We start from the raw sequence: 16,392 nt of genomic DNA, 5'->3' as shown, positions 1-16,392 counted from the left end.
GCGGCGGGGGTGCGGCGGGGAGCGCCCGGGGAGGCTGCCCGCGGCCGCTTCACTCACCCAGCGGCGTTTGGTGGAGCCGCAGAGGAAGCGGTGGCCTAAAGCCTCCAGGAAGCTGCGTCCGTCCTGCCTCTCGTGTCATTAAACAAGCTGTATTTCTTCCATAGAATGAAATACAACGTAGGGAATGTGTATAACGGGCAACAGAGTAATGTAATATATCTAAACAGTGGCTCGTGTGGATAAGGCTGCAGGCCTGTGCTGGAAGACCTCGGCTGGAGATGACAAACTCCTCGCAGACCCTGGACCTGTTCAGGTCTGGCCACCCCAGCTGGACACGATGGAACCATCCCAGGCACTGACAGAGCTGACCGATGTCATCCTGGGACCTCGCCGTTATTTTTGGGTTTGGGGACTCTGGACAGGTCTCTGTTAAGTGGAAGGTGCTAAATGTCCCAGTTCTCAAGCAGAGTTAAGGAAGAAGACCCTACATCCTACAAGCCTGTCAATCCCACTTCAGTGTCTGCTGAAATCCTGGAGGTTATTTAGGGAGTTGCTGAAAACCCCTTGAGAGACAACGCAGCCAGTGTGGGCTCACTGGGGAAGGTCCTGCTTCATCTGCTTAATTTCCCATTGTGAGAAGCTCAGGCACTGACTCCCCAGAGCCACAGAATGGTTCAGGCTGGAAGGACCCACAGTGGCTCATCTGGTCCCCCCTGCCTGCTCAGGCAGGGTCAGCACAGGGCTGTGTCCAGACAGTTCTGGAGTATCTCCAGTAACAGACACTCCACTCCCTCTCTGGGCAGCCTGTTCCAGTGTCCAAGGAAGCTTTTTGTTGTGTTCATTTGTGACTTCTTGGGCTCGGTCACTACCCGTGGCTCTGGTGCCATTGCTGGGCCCTGGAGCAGAGCCTGGCTCTGCCCGGCTCCTCCCTGCACACAGGGACAGACAGGGACACCAGGGCTGAGCAGCCCAGCTCCCTCAGCCTTTCCTCACAGGGAGATGCTCCAGACCCTTCAGCATCCTCACAGCCTCCACCAGACCAGCTCCAGGAGCTCCATGTCCCTCCTGTCATGACACAGCACTCCAGGTGTGCCTCACAGGCTGGGCAGAGAGGCAGGATCCCCTCCCCTCCCTCACACCCCCAGGAACCCCCCTTGGCCCCTGGGCTGGCCAGAACAAGTCGGTGTCACCCTCTTCTCCACAGAGCTGCAGCCCCAGCCCAGCCTGGTGCCTGGGGCTGTTCCTCTCCAGATGCAGGACCCTGCTCTGCCTGTGCTGGATTCCAGAAGGTTCCTCTCTGCCCCTCTGCCATTGTTGAGATCCCTCCGAAGGGCCACACAACCCTCGAGGTATCAGCCCCTCCTGCCAGCTGTGTCAGTCATCTTTGTGCTGACCAAGGGAGGATGGTAGATGTGGTGGTTTTGGGGTTTCAGCAAAGCTTTTGCTACCATCTCTAACACTCTTGGATAAACTGTCCCTCACACAGTGAGGGACTCCACCCTTTGGGGTTAGCAGGCAGTGCCGGGTCAAACTCAAAGGATTTAAATAAATGGGGTCACATCGGGAATGGCCCCAAATGGCTTTCCCTGTATCCAGCCCGATTTTCTTGGAATTTCCAGGGATGCTGGGGAAGGGGCTGGGACATCCAGATGTGCAGGAAGATCAAAAAATCCCCTGATTTGGGTGACTGGATATGGCAGCAAAGCTGGGATGGGGATGGAATGAAAGCAGACCCCTCCAAATCCAGGGAAAAGGGGGAGAAAATCCCATTAATCCCATGGAACTAGATTTTCCAGGGCAGGGAAAAAGGACAGTCACCAGTGGGGCTGTATACAAAGGGCTCTGTTCGAGGGCTGGTGCTCTTCAATGTTTTTAGCAACAGGAGGAGGAACAACAGCCAGAAACTAAAACACAAGAAGTCCCCCCTCAACATGAGGAAGAATTTCTTTACCCTGAGGATGGCAAAGCACGGGAGCAGGTGCCAGGGAGGGTGTGGAGTTTCCTGCTCTGGAGATATTCCAAACCCACCTGGACATATTCTTGTAATGGCTGCTCCATGTGACTCTGCTCTGACAGGGAACTGAATGATCTCCAGAGATCCTTTCCAGCCCCAACTATTCTGAATTTTGTGAGTCCTGCAGGAGCACAAACCCTGCTGTTCCTGCTGCTATGAGCGTGTGGTGCTGGGGCATCAGCCTGGCTCCACTGAACATCACCCCAGCCAGGTTTCTGCTTGTGGGAAGCACAAGAGCCCTGCACAGGGCAGAGACAAGGACAGCTCTGCTGCCTTCGCCTCCTCCAGCTCTGACACAACTGCTGCACCCAAAACCTCCCCTCCACGCTGCTGCCCAGCCTATTTCTGACAAGCACCTGCAGCCTCCTGCCTTCAAGGGCCCCAAGAGGAACAACAGACAGCTTCTACATTTATTATTACAGTTTAACACAGGCTTGGACAGAGGAGAGGCAGCAGAAAACAACATGCAAAGCAATTAAAAGTCCCCAGGGGCTGGAGGAAGACCCCCACAGCTCAGCTGCTGTACCTGCTCCCAGCAGTGTCTCTGGGGGCCCTTTCCCTGCAGCTGCTGCCCCAGAGTGGGACGGGGTCATAGCAGACACCAAACCTTCACACACAGAGAGGAGAGGACTGGCCTGGGACTGTGTCTCCATGAGTCAGGTCTGTTGTCTGACTGGAGTTCAGTGCACTTTCAAACTGGGAGGCATCTTAAATCCTGTCTGTGTAGACAGGGATCACAGGGATCATCCAGGAAGAGGCAACGGCAGGAGATGAAGCTCAGCAGAGTTTTCCTGTGTCAGAGCTGGCAGTTCTTGGTGCAAACAGCTCTTCCCAATGCATCTGTTAAACAACAAACATGGCCTTCCTCCCACTGGCTTCACGCCTCGGTCTTCACCAGCGCCTTCTCCTGCAGCCCTGCTGCAGCCAGACTCCAAGTTCAGCCAGGTGGACAAGTTCCAGGAACAAATGGGATCTGTCAGGTACTTAGAACTGGACACAAGTGCTTGAAGAAGGCCCCAAGGCAGGAGGAGCCTTGGCTGAGGCAGCTGGACAGCCCCACTCACTGGAGGGAGACCTCCCAGCCCTGCCCTGCTCAGCCCCACCACCCTGGGACCAGCACAGAACAGGAGGGGGTGGTGACTTTGCTCCCTAAGAGCTGCCCTCATTCCCCAGCACCTGCAAAGCTGAGGACCCACAGGGACAGGCTTTTAGGGCACAGGTCAAACTCATCCTGCACACAGGAATGCCCTGGGGATCTTGTTCCCTCAGTTCATCTGTGTCCCTGTTCCATGGCAGGACTCCATGTCACTGTCCCTGTCCTTTTGCTCTGGTGAGGCTGCACAGGGAGCCCAGACACAGCACAACTCTGAGGAGCTGGGTGGCCCAGGGACAGCTCACAGGTGGTGTCCAGCCCATTACAAACTGGTGTCCAGATACCCTACCAGCAGAAAAGCTCCTCTGCAAGCTCTCAGGGGGACAAGGAAGATCTCAAGACCTGCCAGAGCTCAGTGCCAGGACTCCACAGCCTGTGCTGTGCACAAGAGAGAAATAAATGCTCCCCTAAACAGTCCTTCCTGAGCCCCAGATCCACAAATCCTTCCCTGCCTCCCTCTCCCCCTTCTATTCCTGTGGCTGCCCCAGTGCTGCTGCCTCACATCAGTGACCATGCAGGGACAGTCTGGTGTCAGGCTGCGTCAGGGCCACGCAGCCCCAGAGAACCAGAGCAGGCCTGAAGGAGCTGCTTCCCACTCCCAGCAGCCACAGCCCAGGAAGCAGAGCCTGAGGAATTGTGTGTTAGCAGCATTTGGAGAATCTTCCTTCCACGGACTCACTCAATACGTCTGAAACTGGGTGAGCTTTTGCCAGTCCCAACACACAGGACTCCCACCAAGGGAGAGAGAATTGTCCCATCCTGCATTCCTTGTCTTGGAATAAACTCCAAAATGAGAATTTGCTCCCTTCTCCTACAGCAGCCCAATTCTTTAAGAGCCTTTGGTGAAAAGCCTTCTGGAAATGCAGGTAAATTGCCAAGCCCATCACCTCGTGACCAGCAGCTCTCCCAGCAGCAAGGAAAACGCATTCTCCTGCTCCAGGCAGGGATGAGAACACCCAGGAATGGGCCAAGAGCCCAAGTTTTGCTACAATTAATCAGCTTGAGCTACCTGGGATTTAAGATGCTGCAGCAAACAAAGCAAAAATACCAACTAATTACTAGAGCAAAGAGAGAAAAAAAGGAAGAGCTCCCCTTGGCAGGAGCTGAACCAGAGTTCCACACACAGCCCAGCTGCCAGGATCCCACAGACACAAGAGGAATCCCACAGAGGATCTGCAGCCAGCTCCAGCAGCTGCCATGAAATGGATGGAAGTGTGCTGTGTCCCAGCAGGAAGATAACTTCCCTTGGGATTGCTGCTCACTCGTAGATCCAGTGTGCAGCCGTGTCCTCCCAGCACGGCAGCTCCTCGGGGCGGAACCAGAGCGAGATCTCCTGCTGGGCACTCTCCACCGAGTCACTGCCGTGGATCACGTTCCTGTGGGCAAGGAGAGAGGGAGAAAGGTGGGAGAGGGATGCTGCAACCTGCAAAATTCCTCCTTGACCAATTTTATTAAAGCAATGGAGCCAGTCCTGTCCCACAATATCCCCTCCTATCCCACACCATTCATCCTTCCAGCAGTGCCAGTTCCCAGCACTTGCCCCTCCTATGCTGAGGAACCTTCTGTTTGCTACAGGAGGAGCTGCAAGTGGCTGTAGCTCTGGGATGTACATTTTTTATGTCAGTGATTCCATCTGTGCTTTCAGATTTTCCCCCTTCCATCAAAGCAGGTTTTGTATCAGGCACCAGGAAACAGATCTAAGCCAGGATGGTTCAGTAAGAGCTGTGTCTACCACAAGCCAGGCTGGGGCCACCCAAGGTCACCACCCGTGCATATTCACCTGCTCCCACGAAAGGACTGAGTGGGAGCTCCCATTCCTCTTCACAGCCTGACAGTCCCAATTACCAGAGGAAAACAGGCAAAGCCCTCCTGCTTTCAACAGAGGACTCAGGAGGAAGGAAAGACACAACCCAGGCTCTTCTTCCTATTAAAGCCAACCCTGGAAAGCAGAGCTCAGCTCTGGTCTGAGCACAAAAGGGAGAACTTCTGCTCTGGGAATGCAGACTCATGTGGCTCAGGCAGGCCTGGACAGGATGCCCTGAAACACTGAGGGAAGAAGAAGTCAAAGCTCTCACTTGCTGACTTCAACACAGAAGTCTCCTCGGATGGTGCCAGGCCTGGATTCAGCTGGATTGGTCTCCCCGATCATGGTGCGAACTGTCTTCACCACATCCAGGCCCTGCCAGACCTACAGGAGAGCAAAACCAGGATCAACTTCCACAGCTGCCCCAGCAGGTCACATCTGCCCTCTGAATTCCCCACCAGATCCACGCGGCTGACAGCAAAGGGGCTCTCCAAATTATTCTTACAAAGTTGATTTTGGAAAATAATCCAAATGGTCTGTGGATTTCTCCCTATCCCTGGAAGCGCTCAAGGCCAGGCTGGATGGGGCTTAGAGCAACCTTGGTCTAGTGGAAGGTGCCCCTGCCATGGCAGGGGTGGAACGAGACCTTTAAGGTCCCTTCCAACCCAAACTGTTCTATGATTTAATTTACAACAGAAAACATCCCTGCAGTTCTGTACAGCTTCAAGAGACCCTCTGAGGGGGGATATCACATTACTTCCACTGTGCTAACAGGCACTGCTGCTCACACCTCGCACTTTGTCCCTGTTCCTTGGCCCAGGGCCCCTGCCAGCACTCACCATGGCCACGATGGGCCCGGAGCTCATGTACTTCACCAGGCGGCCGTAGAAGGGACGGTCCCGCAGGGAGATGTAGTGTTCCTTCAGCAGCTCCTCCGAGGCCTGCACAGAGCACAGAGCTTAGTCTGCTCCCACACGGGGCATCTGGGCAAGGGCTGCGCCTCAGGGATGCAGGAAATGGAGAGAATGAAGCTCTTGCACAGATGCTCAGTTCCGGGAGTGAAACAGCAGGAGCCTGACACAGAGAGGAGTTTCCAGCTGCCAGCTTACAGTGACAGCCCTGGAGTACAGCACAGCAAGGGCAGACATGCTCCCCACAGCTGGAATCGCCCCTCCCAGTGCCAGCTCTCCCCTGAGCTGCGGGGATTTGCCGCTGGAATGACAGCAGCAGGTTGCAGGGGCCGGATGACAGGCAGAACCCCCAGCAGTTAGCAGCGCAGCCGAGGCTCGGGGGGCTGCAGGGGCCCCCCAGCCTGGGCGGGCCCAGCCGCTCACCTGCAGCAGCTTCATCCCCACCAGCTGCAGCCCCTTCCTCTCGAAGCGCCGGATGATCTCCCCGACCAGGCGCCGCTGGACCCCGTCCGGCTTGATGGCCACGAAGGTTCGTTCATGGACCCCGCCGAAGGCTGCAGGGACAGGGCAGAGCTCTGAGGGGGGAAGGGGACGCCCCCGGGCCTGCAGGCGAGCGGCACGGGGGTGGCGGGGCTCAGGGCGGGCCCAGGCTCCCGCAGGGAGCGCAGGGCGGTCCGGCCGCGGAGGGCACGGGGGCCCGGCCCGGCCCGGCCCTTCAGCCGCGGGGTCTCCCCGGGGAAGGGAGGCCCTCAGGCACAAGGGGGATCCCTCAGAGCCGGCCCGGGGGTCCCGTCCCGTCCCGTACCACCGTGGAAGAGGCCGGCGAAGAGCCCCAGCACCAGGCAGATCATGGCGGCTCTGAAAGGGGCCGTGCTGCCCCGCGCTGTCACCGCCCCCGCGGAACATCGCGCCGCGACACGGGACAGCGGGACGGCGTTCCCATGGCCGCGGGCGGCCGCGCTCCGCCGGGGCGGGGTGTGCGGCCTCCCTGCCGCCTCGGAGCCCCCCTGCGCCGCCGGCCCGGCCACAGCCTCCCGGCTGCTTATCAGGCTTCTCCCTGCGCTGTCCCTGCACGCTGGCCGTGGCTGGAGCAGTCCGGTCACGGGGCAGCTGCTGCGGTACCGAGCCCAGGAAGGGGAGCCCTGCGCTGCCCCGGGCAGAGCTGCAGCCCCGCCGGGCTGGGGAGCTCCTCCGTGCGGGGCACACGCTGCTGCCTTCGTTCTGGGCTGTAAGCCCGGCTCTTAACGCCACCTCAGCCTCAGGGGCTTGGGGAGGGCATGGACTGCGCTCCAGGGCTCCATTTCTGCTCTCAGGAATTCACCTCTTAGTTCAGCTCCCTCCAAAAGCAGCCTCTGGAAACACCAGCCCATGAAATACCTGCGCCCAGCTGCCCTGTGGAGGGCTGGTGCTGGGTCTGCTTCCATCCCGCTTCTCGTGTTCAGAGACGCTGTTCTGCTCCTTCTCCTCGGTTCAGCTCTTGGCTGGGACACGCAGGGGTCCGTCTCCAAACAGCAGGGATCCAGCTGCTTTATCCAACATCGTTTTGAGTAAATTATTCCTGCGTTTGTACTCATAAACAATTAGTGGCTGCAGCCTGGAGGCCCAGAGCGTGGCTTTGCCCGAGGAAAGCTGAGCCCGTCCGCTCCACAGAGTCGCGCTGCGCTGGTTGTTTCGGTGGCAGTGGAACATCCTCTGTGGATGACCTCTGCCCGCTGCGGAGCCGCGGGCACTGCTCGGGAGGCGAGGGCGGTGCCAGGGGATGTTCCCAGAGGCTGCTCCCGGAGCCCTGGTGCCGGCAGAGGGAGCGCAGGCAGCGCGGAGCAGCTCCCAGCCCTCCGCAGCCCGGGGCCGTCCCGGCCCGCCGGGGCTGCCCTGGAACAAGGCTGCGATTTCCAGGTGCACAAGCAGCGTTGTCAGCCCTCCCCTCGTGTTCTTAGGGACTGCCGGGCTATTTTGTTGGAACATCTCAAACAAATCCCATCTGGATTATCAAGTGCAGGGAAACAGCTCTCACAGGTCTGGAAAGGTTGCAGAGGACTCTGAGGAAGGTGCCTAAGAGATGGTGTCAGCTCTCATTTAGCTGCTCACAGAGCCACTAATGAACCACATTCTCCATGTGCTGCCGGTGACAGCTGTGTGTGTCCAACCTGTGTGTGTCCTGGTGTGGGAGCATCGTAATTGAGACAATACAAAGCAACACTCCATTTTCAGAAGGCTTCAAAACCCGTTTTTATTTTAGTATGCATGATTTTTATACATCCTCACAGGACTCAAAAGTTTACACTTTACTCATTGGTCAGGAAAGACAAACAAAGTGCTCATTGGAATAGTAAGTTGCAGGTTTCTCTTATTTATCCTTCTTTCTTTTGTGGTTTCTGTGTCAATGACCTTGGTAGGAAATTCTTGCAGGGGTAAACATGGATCCTCTAATCAAACTTCTCTCTGGCTTACCAAAGTCACTGTAAAACCTCTTCCACACAGGAGTGGCAGTGGGGCTGAAGGAGTGTGGTGGTGAAAACTCAGCTTCCTAACTCCAGCCAGATGGCTGATCTCAGTCTTCCTTCACAGAAGGCTAGTTCAAAAATAGTGATGTTTCTGTCAATTTACTAAGATTTATTCTAGGACCCTTTTCAAGGTTCCTGCAGAGGTGTCAGTGATGAAGTCAGCAGCTCAGTCCCCAGCCCAGCCAGCACTCATGTGTGCTGCAGGCAGCCAGACTTCCACACAGGCAACATCCCTCATTTCACACTTGTTTTATTTCTGTTGTTTCTCAATGCTGATGAAACACCTCATTTTCTCATACCAGGGCTGTTCTGTCATTCTCCACAGGTCTTCTCAAAGATCCTGGTGCAGGCACTTGGGTGAAGGTTTTCATTTCCTTGGACTGTAAATGTTCTTTGGAGCCTCAGGCAGTTCCCTGCAGCAGAATTTGGAGGAGAAACATGTCAAACACTCTCTGCTTGGGTGAGCCCTTCTCATCTTCTCTGATAATGCTGTGCTGTGGGGAGAAGTCTTTGACTTCCCTCTCTAGGATTCCCAGAAATGTGGATTACTGTTTTCCAGGTGGCTTAGGAAATGGAGCTGGGCCTGATTCCCAGGCAGATTGTTCCTGAGCCAGTCTTTTAGGCACAGTTTTAGGCAGGTGTGTAGCTAGGGTGAGCACAGGAAGCTGCAGTAAGCAAGAAAGAGACTACAGATCCTTCCTGCAGAGCTTTCACTTGGGTGCTCAGCATTCCCATCCCAGATGTGTGCATGGAATGGTGCCACAGGCAGCAGCTGCACATCTGGAAGGGCTGAACAAATTTGCTGCCTTGTTTGGAAAGCCCAGTGATCACTTTTTGAACCCTTCACAGGGAGCCTGAATGGCCAGGTACCTTCTGGCACCAAACACCTTCTAATTTCAGTGGGAAGGTTCAGTGTGGAGGACCCCAGAGTGGCAGGGGAGGCTGGGAGGGGCTGTTCCCCTGCTCGCCCCCACTGCAGGAATTTCAGGCGGAGGCAGAGCTCTATTTTTGCTCCTGCTGGATAGAACATTGCAGATCCTGTAGTTATGTAAGAGACCCCAGAGCATGTAGGTGCAGATAAGGTGGCCATCCAACACTGTGCAGTGCAGACAAAGGCTTTTTGTCTCCTTTCATCACACTCAGCAACTTCTGCAGTTGGCACTGCCTTCCTTCTCAGGCTCTTTTTGCACCTTTTTGCTTGTTTGGGGAGGATTTTCACATTTCAGTTCAGCTGTGGTTTTTCACCAGCATAGCACTGGCACAGCCTGGAGTGTTGGTGCTTCTCACAGAGTGGGCTCTGCACAGGTGCAGACCTGTCTACTTTCATCCTGGACTACTGATCCTGCTGGAAATATTTCACTTCTCAGGATAAAGAGGGGTTGGTAGAGCCAGAATATTTCCTGAAGCACCTTTTGCTGGACACAGGGGGTACAGATGTCAGAGCCAGAGCTACACAAAGTGCTCCACAGCAAGGGAACATGGAACAGATGAGGATCCATTGCAAAGTGCCATTGCTCCACCCTGAAGCAAAGCTCTGATACAGAGAGGGGTGCTCTGAAAACTGGGAGTAGCTGAGTACAACAGAAGGTCTCCAGGGATGTATCTCTAACCCCAGGACAGGTGATGCTTCCTCAGAGGGAGCAGCTCAAACCTTGCCTTTCCTTGCATTTGGCTTTTCCATTCTCATCGAGTCTATGAAAGATTTCCTGGAAAGAAACACTCAGGGTCCACAGCCCAGGGAAACACTTGCACTTTGAAGCAGAGGTTTATGTTAGTTCTCACTTCAGTGCAGTGCTACAGCATTTTATTTATACCTGTCTGGACAGCCTGGGCTTCTTCTCTGAGAAATTCCAGTCCATCCAGTCCCATCCAAGGCCAGAGAAGGACAGGCTGGAATAGGCAGTGCCAATGAGGAGCTGGGTGCTGGTGCTCTGGAGGTGAGCCAGGAGGGCAGCAGGACACTGGTTGCTGTTCAGTGCCCTGAGAGATGTCCACAGCCTGGAGCCCTTCTTGTGGGCTCTGATTCTGTCACCTGTGTGCTGCTCCCAATCCTTCCTGTCCTGTAGGTGCACAGCAGAGGAGTCTCCTCTGTGCTGATGCTGGGATCACATCCAAAACTCCTGCACACATGCAGCTGCACTAGCTTGGTCTCTCCTGTTCTGTCTGGAGTATTTCATAGAATCCCAGAGTGGTTTGAGTTGGAAGAAATCTTGAAGCCCATTTCATTCTACCCTCTGCCATGGACAGGGGCACCTCCCACTGTCCCAGGCTGCTCCAAACCCCGTCCAACCCGGCCTTGGGCACTGCCAGGGATCCAGGGGCAGCCACAGCTGCTCTGGGCACCCTGTGCCAGGGCCTGCCCACCCTCCCAGGGAACAATTCCTAATTCCCAATATCCCATCCATCCCTGCCCTCTGGCAGTGGGAGCCATTCCCTGTGTCCTGTCCCTCCATCCCTTGTCCCCAGTCCCTCTCCAGCTCTCCTGGAGCCCCTTTAGGCCCTGGCAGGGGCTCTGAGCTCTCCCTGGAGCCTTCTCCTCTCCAGGGGAGCACCCCCAGCTCTCCCAGCCTGGCTCCAGAGCAGAGGGGCTCCAGCCCTTGGGGCATCAGAGATGATTTCTCAGGGACAGCTCCTGTCTCACCACCTCCTTGGCTCCTCACCTAAACCTGTGAGGATAAATGTTTTTGTATAAAAACCCAGCTGTGGCCTATGGAGTTCTGCCAGCAGAGGCAGCCAGTGGGTCTCACCATGGTTTGGTGGTCTCCTCTCACTCACAGGGGAGCTGCTGCCACACCTTTATTTCCAGCTGCAGGTCAGATCAGAGGTGGCAGATGTGGGACTAAGCCTGACCTTTCCCTCTTTGCAGACAGCAGCCCTGGAATGTGAGTGTGTGGGGCCCCTGCATGAGCCCTGTGCCCAGGGCAGGGCAGGCAGCAGCCCCTGAGCCTGGCAATGCAGAGCCCCAGCTCCCAAGCAGCTTCCTTTGCCTCACAAGGAGATACTGGAGGTAAAACAGAGTCCTTGAAGCTTTCTGTCACTTGGGTCGGGCTGATGGCAAAGTCCCACGTGTGTGAGTTCTGTAAAGGAATGCTTTGCCAGGGAGGTGGTGGCTGCCTTGGATCAGGTTGTATCCACTTGCTTACACCTTCACCCTGGCTGGCAGTGGGATTGAGGAGGAACTGCAAACTTTGAGGCAGTATTTGGAGCCTCTTGTTCAGGGGGGCCTGAGCACAGCCTCCCCTCTCCAAATCCACCACCAGCTGCTCAGCTGTGAAAGGGGCTGTTGGTTCTCCCTCAGTTCCCTGCCTTGCAGAGCCTGTGTCCCCCAGCAGTGCTCCTTGTGATGCCACAGCAGTCACAAAGTAGGTCAAACACCGTCTAAACCCTGGCTTGATATCCCTTGAACTAAATTCCTGCTCTGCCTGAATGTGCCCCAGAGGGAGTTACAAGTCATGGCTTACGGGGAGCTAAGAAAGATGAGCAGCTTTGCAGCAGGTGGGTAAACAGCTCTGGGCAGCCCGGCTCCCTGCCCTGGCGGCCCAGCTCCCTGCCCTCCCATCCCAGCTTCCTGCCTGCTATCCCGGCTCCCTGCCCTCCCATCCCAGCTCCCTGCCCTGTCATCCCGGCTCCCTGCCCTCCCATCCCGGCTCCCTGCCCTCCCATCCCAGCTCCCTGCCCTCCCATCCCAGCTCCCTGCCCTCCCATCCCGGCTCCCTGCCCCGCCATCCCGGCTCCCTCCTCTCCCATCCCAGCTTCCTGCCCTCCCATCCCAGCTCCCTGCCCCGCTATCCCGGCTCCCTCCTCTCCCATCCCGGCTCCCTGCCCTTTCATCCCGCTCCCTCCTCTCCCATCCCGGCTCCCTGCCCCACTATCCCGGCTCCCTCCTCTCCCATCCCGGCTCCCTGCCCTCCCATCCCGGCTCCCTGCCCTCCCATCCCGGCTCCCTGCCCCGCTATCCCGGCTCCCTGCCTGCTATCCCGGCTCCCTCCTCTCCCATCCCGGCTCCCTGCCCCGCCATCCCGGCTCCCTGCCTGCTATCCCGGCTCCCTCCTCTCCCATCCCGGCTCCCTCCTCTCCCATCCCGGCTCCCTGCCTGCTATCCCGGCTCCCTCCTCTCCCATCCCGGCTTCCTGCCCTTCCATCCCGCTCCCTCCCCTGCCATCCCGGATTCCTCCTCTCCCATCCCGGCTCCCTCCTCTCCCATCCCAGATTCCTCCCCTGCCATCCCGGCTCCCTCCTCTCCCATCCGATTCCTCCCCTGCCATCCCGGCTCCCTCCTCTCCCATCCCGCTCCCTGCCCTCCCATCCTGGGCTCCCTCCCCTGCCAGGCCAGCCCAGGCTCATCTCGCCCAGGGAACTGTCCAACCCATGTGCCTTCAGGGAATCATTAAGATTGAAAAAGACCTCCAAGATCAAGTGCAACCTATGACCAAACACCACTAATGTGCCCGCTAAGCCACATATATATCAGGAAGTACCACATCCACTGGTTTTTTGGCCACTCCCAGGGCTGGTGACTCCAGCACTGCCCTGCTGCTCCCAGCAGGTGACTGGTGACACCAGCTCTAGCAGGACTGAAGAGGGTGAGAACCTCGGGCCATCCTGGCTCACCCAGGCCTTGCTCCATGTTTCACTCTCACTTCTCTGGGTGCTGCAGCCATGGGGTAACACCACAGTGCTGTGTGTAGCAGCAATTTGGCCAGCACCTCTCTGACAAGGGCAACAACAAAGCACCTGGACAAGTGAGTTATTTTCCTCACATCCCAAGCCCAGAGCTTTGGGAAGCCTCAGTGAAAGTTAACAGGAATGTTTGTCTGTGGCTGCCAGCCTGTCCTTGATGCTGTCAGTGGAAGGGCCCAGATTATTTGTGTGTCTCAAGATCCTTTTGAGACTCTGCAGATGAAAATCTGTTCTCATGGTGAATGCAGTGGTGACTCAGCACTAGGGAAGGAGGGAAGATGACCTGAGGAAAATCTTTTCACCCCTGTGCTCTGGAGATGTCCAAGAAAGGAAAGAAGATTGAGTGGGGAAAAAATATTAGCTCTTGGCAGAAAGAGGCCTTTAGAAGAAGCCCAGAGCTTAATGCCAGGGTGATGCTTCAGGTTTTAGCTTTTATATTCTTCAGATTCTGTGCTGCTTTAGTGTGTCCTTCTGAGCTTCACATTAGAAGATAGTGAGCTCTCTTCACAGAGTAGGAAGACAAAACAATTCCTGCTCTAGCTGGGGACCAAGGACAAATGGTCCAAATCTCAGGCCCAAGAGCAGAAACATGGACTGAAGAGAGCAAAACAAGAAGGGTGGGGCTTCATGGGCTGGAGCTGTAATTGGACAATGAACTCCAATATGCAAACGGAGCAGGATTTATAAAAGTGAGAGCCCCCGTGACCAGCCGTGCATTTTGTGACCATTTTGGGTTCATCTTGGGTGTAGCCCTGGCTGGGCTCTTGTGCTGCCCAAGGTGGATCCACTGAGGCCTCCTAACAAATCCCTCCTTTATTCTTTAGCTCTGTCCAGCCTCTGTTCTAGGCCAGCCTTCCCAAGGCATCAAGGGGAGGGCTGCAAACTCTGGGGTCTGGGCACACAGCAGCCTCAGGCCTTGCTCCCAGCTCCTTCTACAGGAGACAGCTGGAGCTGCAGGAATTTCCTTCCTGCCTTCTAGGGTCAGGGGTTGCAAGAGGAGAACAACCCAGGACTCTGGCAGGTGTGGAACTAACAATTCTAGCAGTAGAACAGAATCAGCCCTGCAGCAGCAGCAGCAGCTACAGTAGAAACAACCCCTCCCTGCTACAGGTGTGCCCTCAAAGCCCTCTGTGGCCTGTTAAAGCTTGGAGGACAAGGGCAGGGAGGGCTGTCATGGGAATCTTCACTAAAAGCTCTGTGTTGATGGAGCAACCAAGCCCTGCATGTGCCACCAGTTCCCCAGGGAAGCAAGCCTTGTCTCTGGGTGTGTGATTAAGCCAGAGCCTTGTTCCAGTAGTATTTGCTCACCCTCCTGTTGGCCCTCCCAGGCCTCTCCCTGCTGTGGTCTCCGTTCCCAGGACCTGCTCACATCACCTTGGCTGATACCTTTGGCTGCCCACCCAGCCAGGGCAGCTCAGTGGTTGTTGGGGCAGCCACTGTCCCCCATGCTCTGTCCCTCAGCTCTTGGTTTGATGTCCCAGTGGCTGCTTTCCACAGGACACCAAGCTCTCCTCATGGTGTACCCCACACCTTCCTTGCTCTTCTGCTCTCTGATCCTTCAAGGAGCTGTTTGAGCTCACCAACTTCTCCCTCCCACCACGTCCCTGAGCTTTCTGCTGCTCCTGAGAATGGCAGGAGCAGGACTGGACTGGGATGCTCTGACCCTTCTGACAGCAGCTCAGCCAATGGATGAAGGCACATTTTTATCAGCAGGTGCTTGTTTTTGTGAACATTAATCATATAAAACTATTGGATGAGGAACTCTGTCAGAACTTTTTTATATAATCTCATGTAGTCAAATACTCCCCCATCCTTTCCCTTGCCCTGGAGCCTTGGTTGGTCTCTGGCCTCAGCACAGCCTCTCTGGAAGATGAGTTTCTTCCTACTGCCAGAGGGCAGGGACAGATATTGGGATGGGATATTGGGAAGGAATTGTTCTCTGGGAGGGTGGGGAGGCCCTGGCAGGGAGCCCAGAGAAGCTGTGGCTGCCCCTGGATCCCTGGAAGTGTCCAAGGCCAGGTTGGATGGGGTTTGGAGCAGCCTGGGACAGTGGAAGGTGTCCCTGCCCATGGCAGGGAGTGGGATGAGATACACTTTAAGGTCCTTTCCAACCCAAACCATTCTAGGATTTTATGAAGTGGCCTTACAGCTCTCTCTGGACAGATAACACACAACTGAGTGTGTGCAAATTCTGTTTCCAAGTTATAGATACTTGTTTGCTCTGAGCTTCATCTTCCCCATCCCGATATGTTTGGATGAAGGCTCAGTCATGGATCCTCATTGTAACAATGGGATTGAGTACTGCAGGGAAGACTGGGATCTTCCAGAGCATCTGGGCTAACTGTTCCCTCCTCTTCTGTGCTCGAAGGCCTATGGAGAATGCAGCACACAAGGTGACAAGTGACACCCTCTGAGCATCCCAGTGACATGGGACATCAGTGGCAAAGACCATTGCATTGGGGCACATCTCTAAGCCCAGCCCTGTTTTGGTTCTGTCCTAGTCCCCACAGAGGGACCGTGGCTGGTGCTGGTCACTCCTTTTATCTGCCAGTGCGTGGCTGTGGCTGAGCTGCAGCTGGGAGCCCAGCCAGGGGAAGCAGCTGATTCTCCTTCAGAACAGGGACTTGCACATCAATAAATGTCTCATTACAGAAGCTTTCCTCAGCCTCTTGGCTCTCATTTCCTCTTTCAGCTTCCCCAGCTTTCTCTCCCGCTGCCTGTCTCCTGTGAGAGCTAAGGAATGTTGGAACAGGGGCTGGTGTAACTCTGTCCTTGCAGGTGAGGTGCTGGACAAGCCTGATTTCCCATGTCCTGACTTCCCATGTCCTGCTCTGGCTCTGTTTCTGTAGATCCTGCTGTGGCTTCCAGGGACATGTGGATCCTGTTTGAGTCACATTGGAAAACACCTGCCAACTGTCAAAACCAGCCGAGAGGAGAGGAACCACTTCCTTGGGGTAACACAGCTCAGGGCAGGGCAGCTTGTTCACTGAACTCCCAACATGACAAAATGCTGAATAAGCTCCAGAAAATCCACAAGAAATGGTGGGTTAGGATGAAATTCTCTTTTCCCAAAGCAAGTGCTCCATTATTACTCAGAAACAGCCACAGCCAGGATGGGGGTGGGTCAGGGCTCCCCCAGTGCCTGCTGAGGTTCAGGATTGTTCACTGGGGCTTTCCACAGTGACACAGAACTCCTGAACTTCTTCCCACAGCCCTGGAGCAACCAGTTCTGCAGGAGAGCCCCTCCAAAGCATGTTCCTCCCTGCTCTGCCTGCAGCTGCTGGGGAAGAGCAAACCAGCAAAGCAGCTTGCTCTGGCTGCAGCAC

At 55.9% G+C, this 16,392-nt stretch overlaps 1 protein-coding gene and 1 long non-coding RNA gene across 2 annotated transcripts; one reads left to right on the top strand and one right to left on the bottom strand.

The window, feature by feature from the left end:
* Positions 1–2,410: 2,410 nt before the first annotated feature.
* NME3 (NME/NM23 nucleoside diphosphate kinase 3) lies at positions 2,411–6,742 on the bottom strand. The gene is made up of 5 exons (XM_021529673.4): positions 6,688–6,742; positions 6,306–6,436; positions 5,811–5,912; positions 5,243–5,355; positions 2,411–4,543 (listed from the first exon to the last, which is right to left on the bottom strand). Exons 1-5 carry the CDS (start codon positions 6,731–6,733, stop codon positions 4,426–4,428), a joined length of 510 nt encoding a protein of 169 aa, XP_021385348.2. The 5' UTR covers positions 6,734–6,742; the 3' UTR covers positions 2,411–4,425.
* Positions 6,743–6,755: 13 nt separating this feature from the next.
* On the top strand, positions 6,756–15,722 carry LOC116184164 (uncharacterized). Its single transcript, XR_014958554.1, has 2 exons — positions 6,756–8,846; positions 15,269–15,722. It is a non-coding gene; the product is annotated as an uncharacterized LOC116184164 (long non-coding RNA).
* Positions 15,723–16,392: the final 670 nt, after the last annotated feature.

Source organism: Lonchura striata, chromosome 14 (genome assembly GCF_050655825.1).
Source record: "Lonchura striata isolate lonStrDom1 chromosome 14, ASM5065582v1, whole genome shotgun sequence".
NCBI lineage: Eukaryota > Metazoa > Chordata > Aves > Passeriformes > Estrildidae > Lonchura > Lonchura striata.
This window is presented reverse-complemented; position numbering and strand designations above follow the sequence as displayed.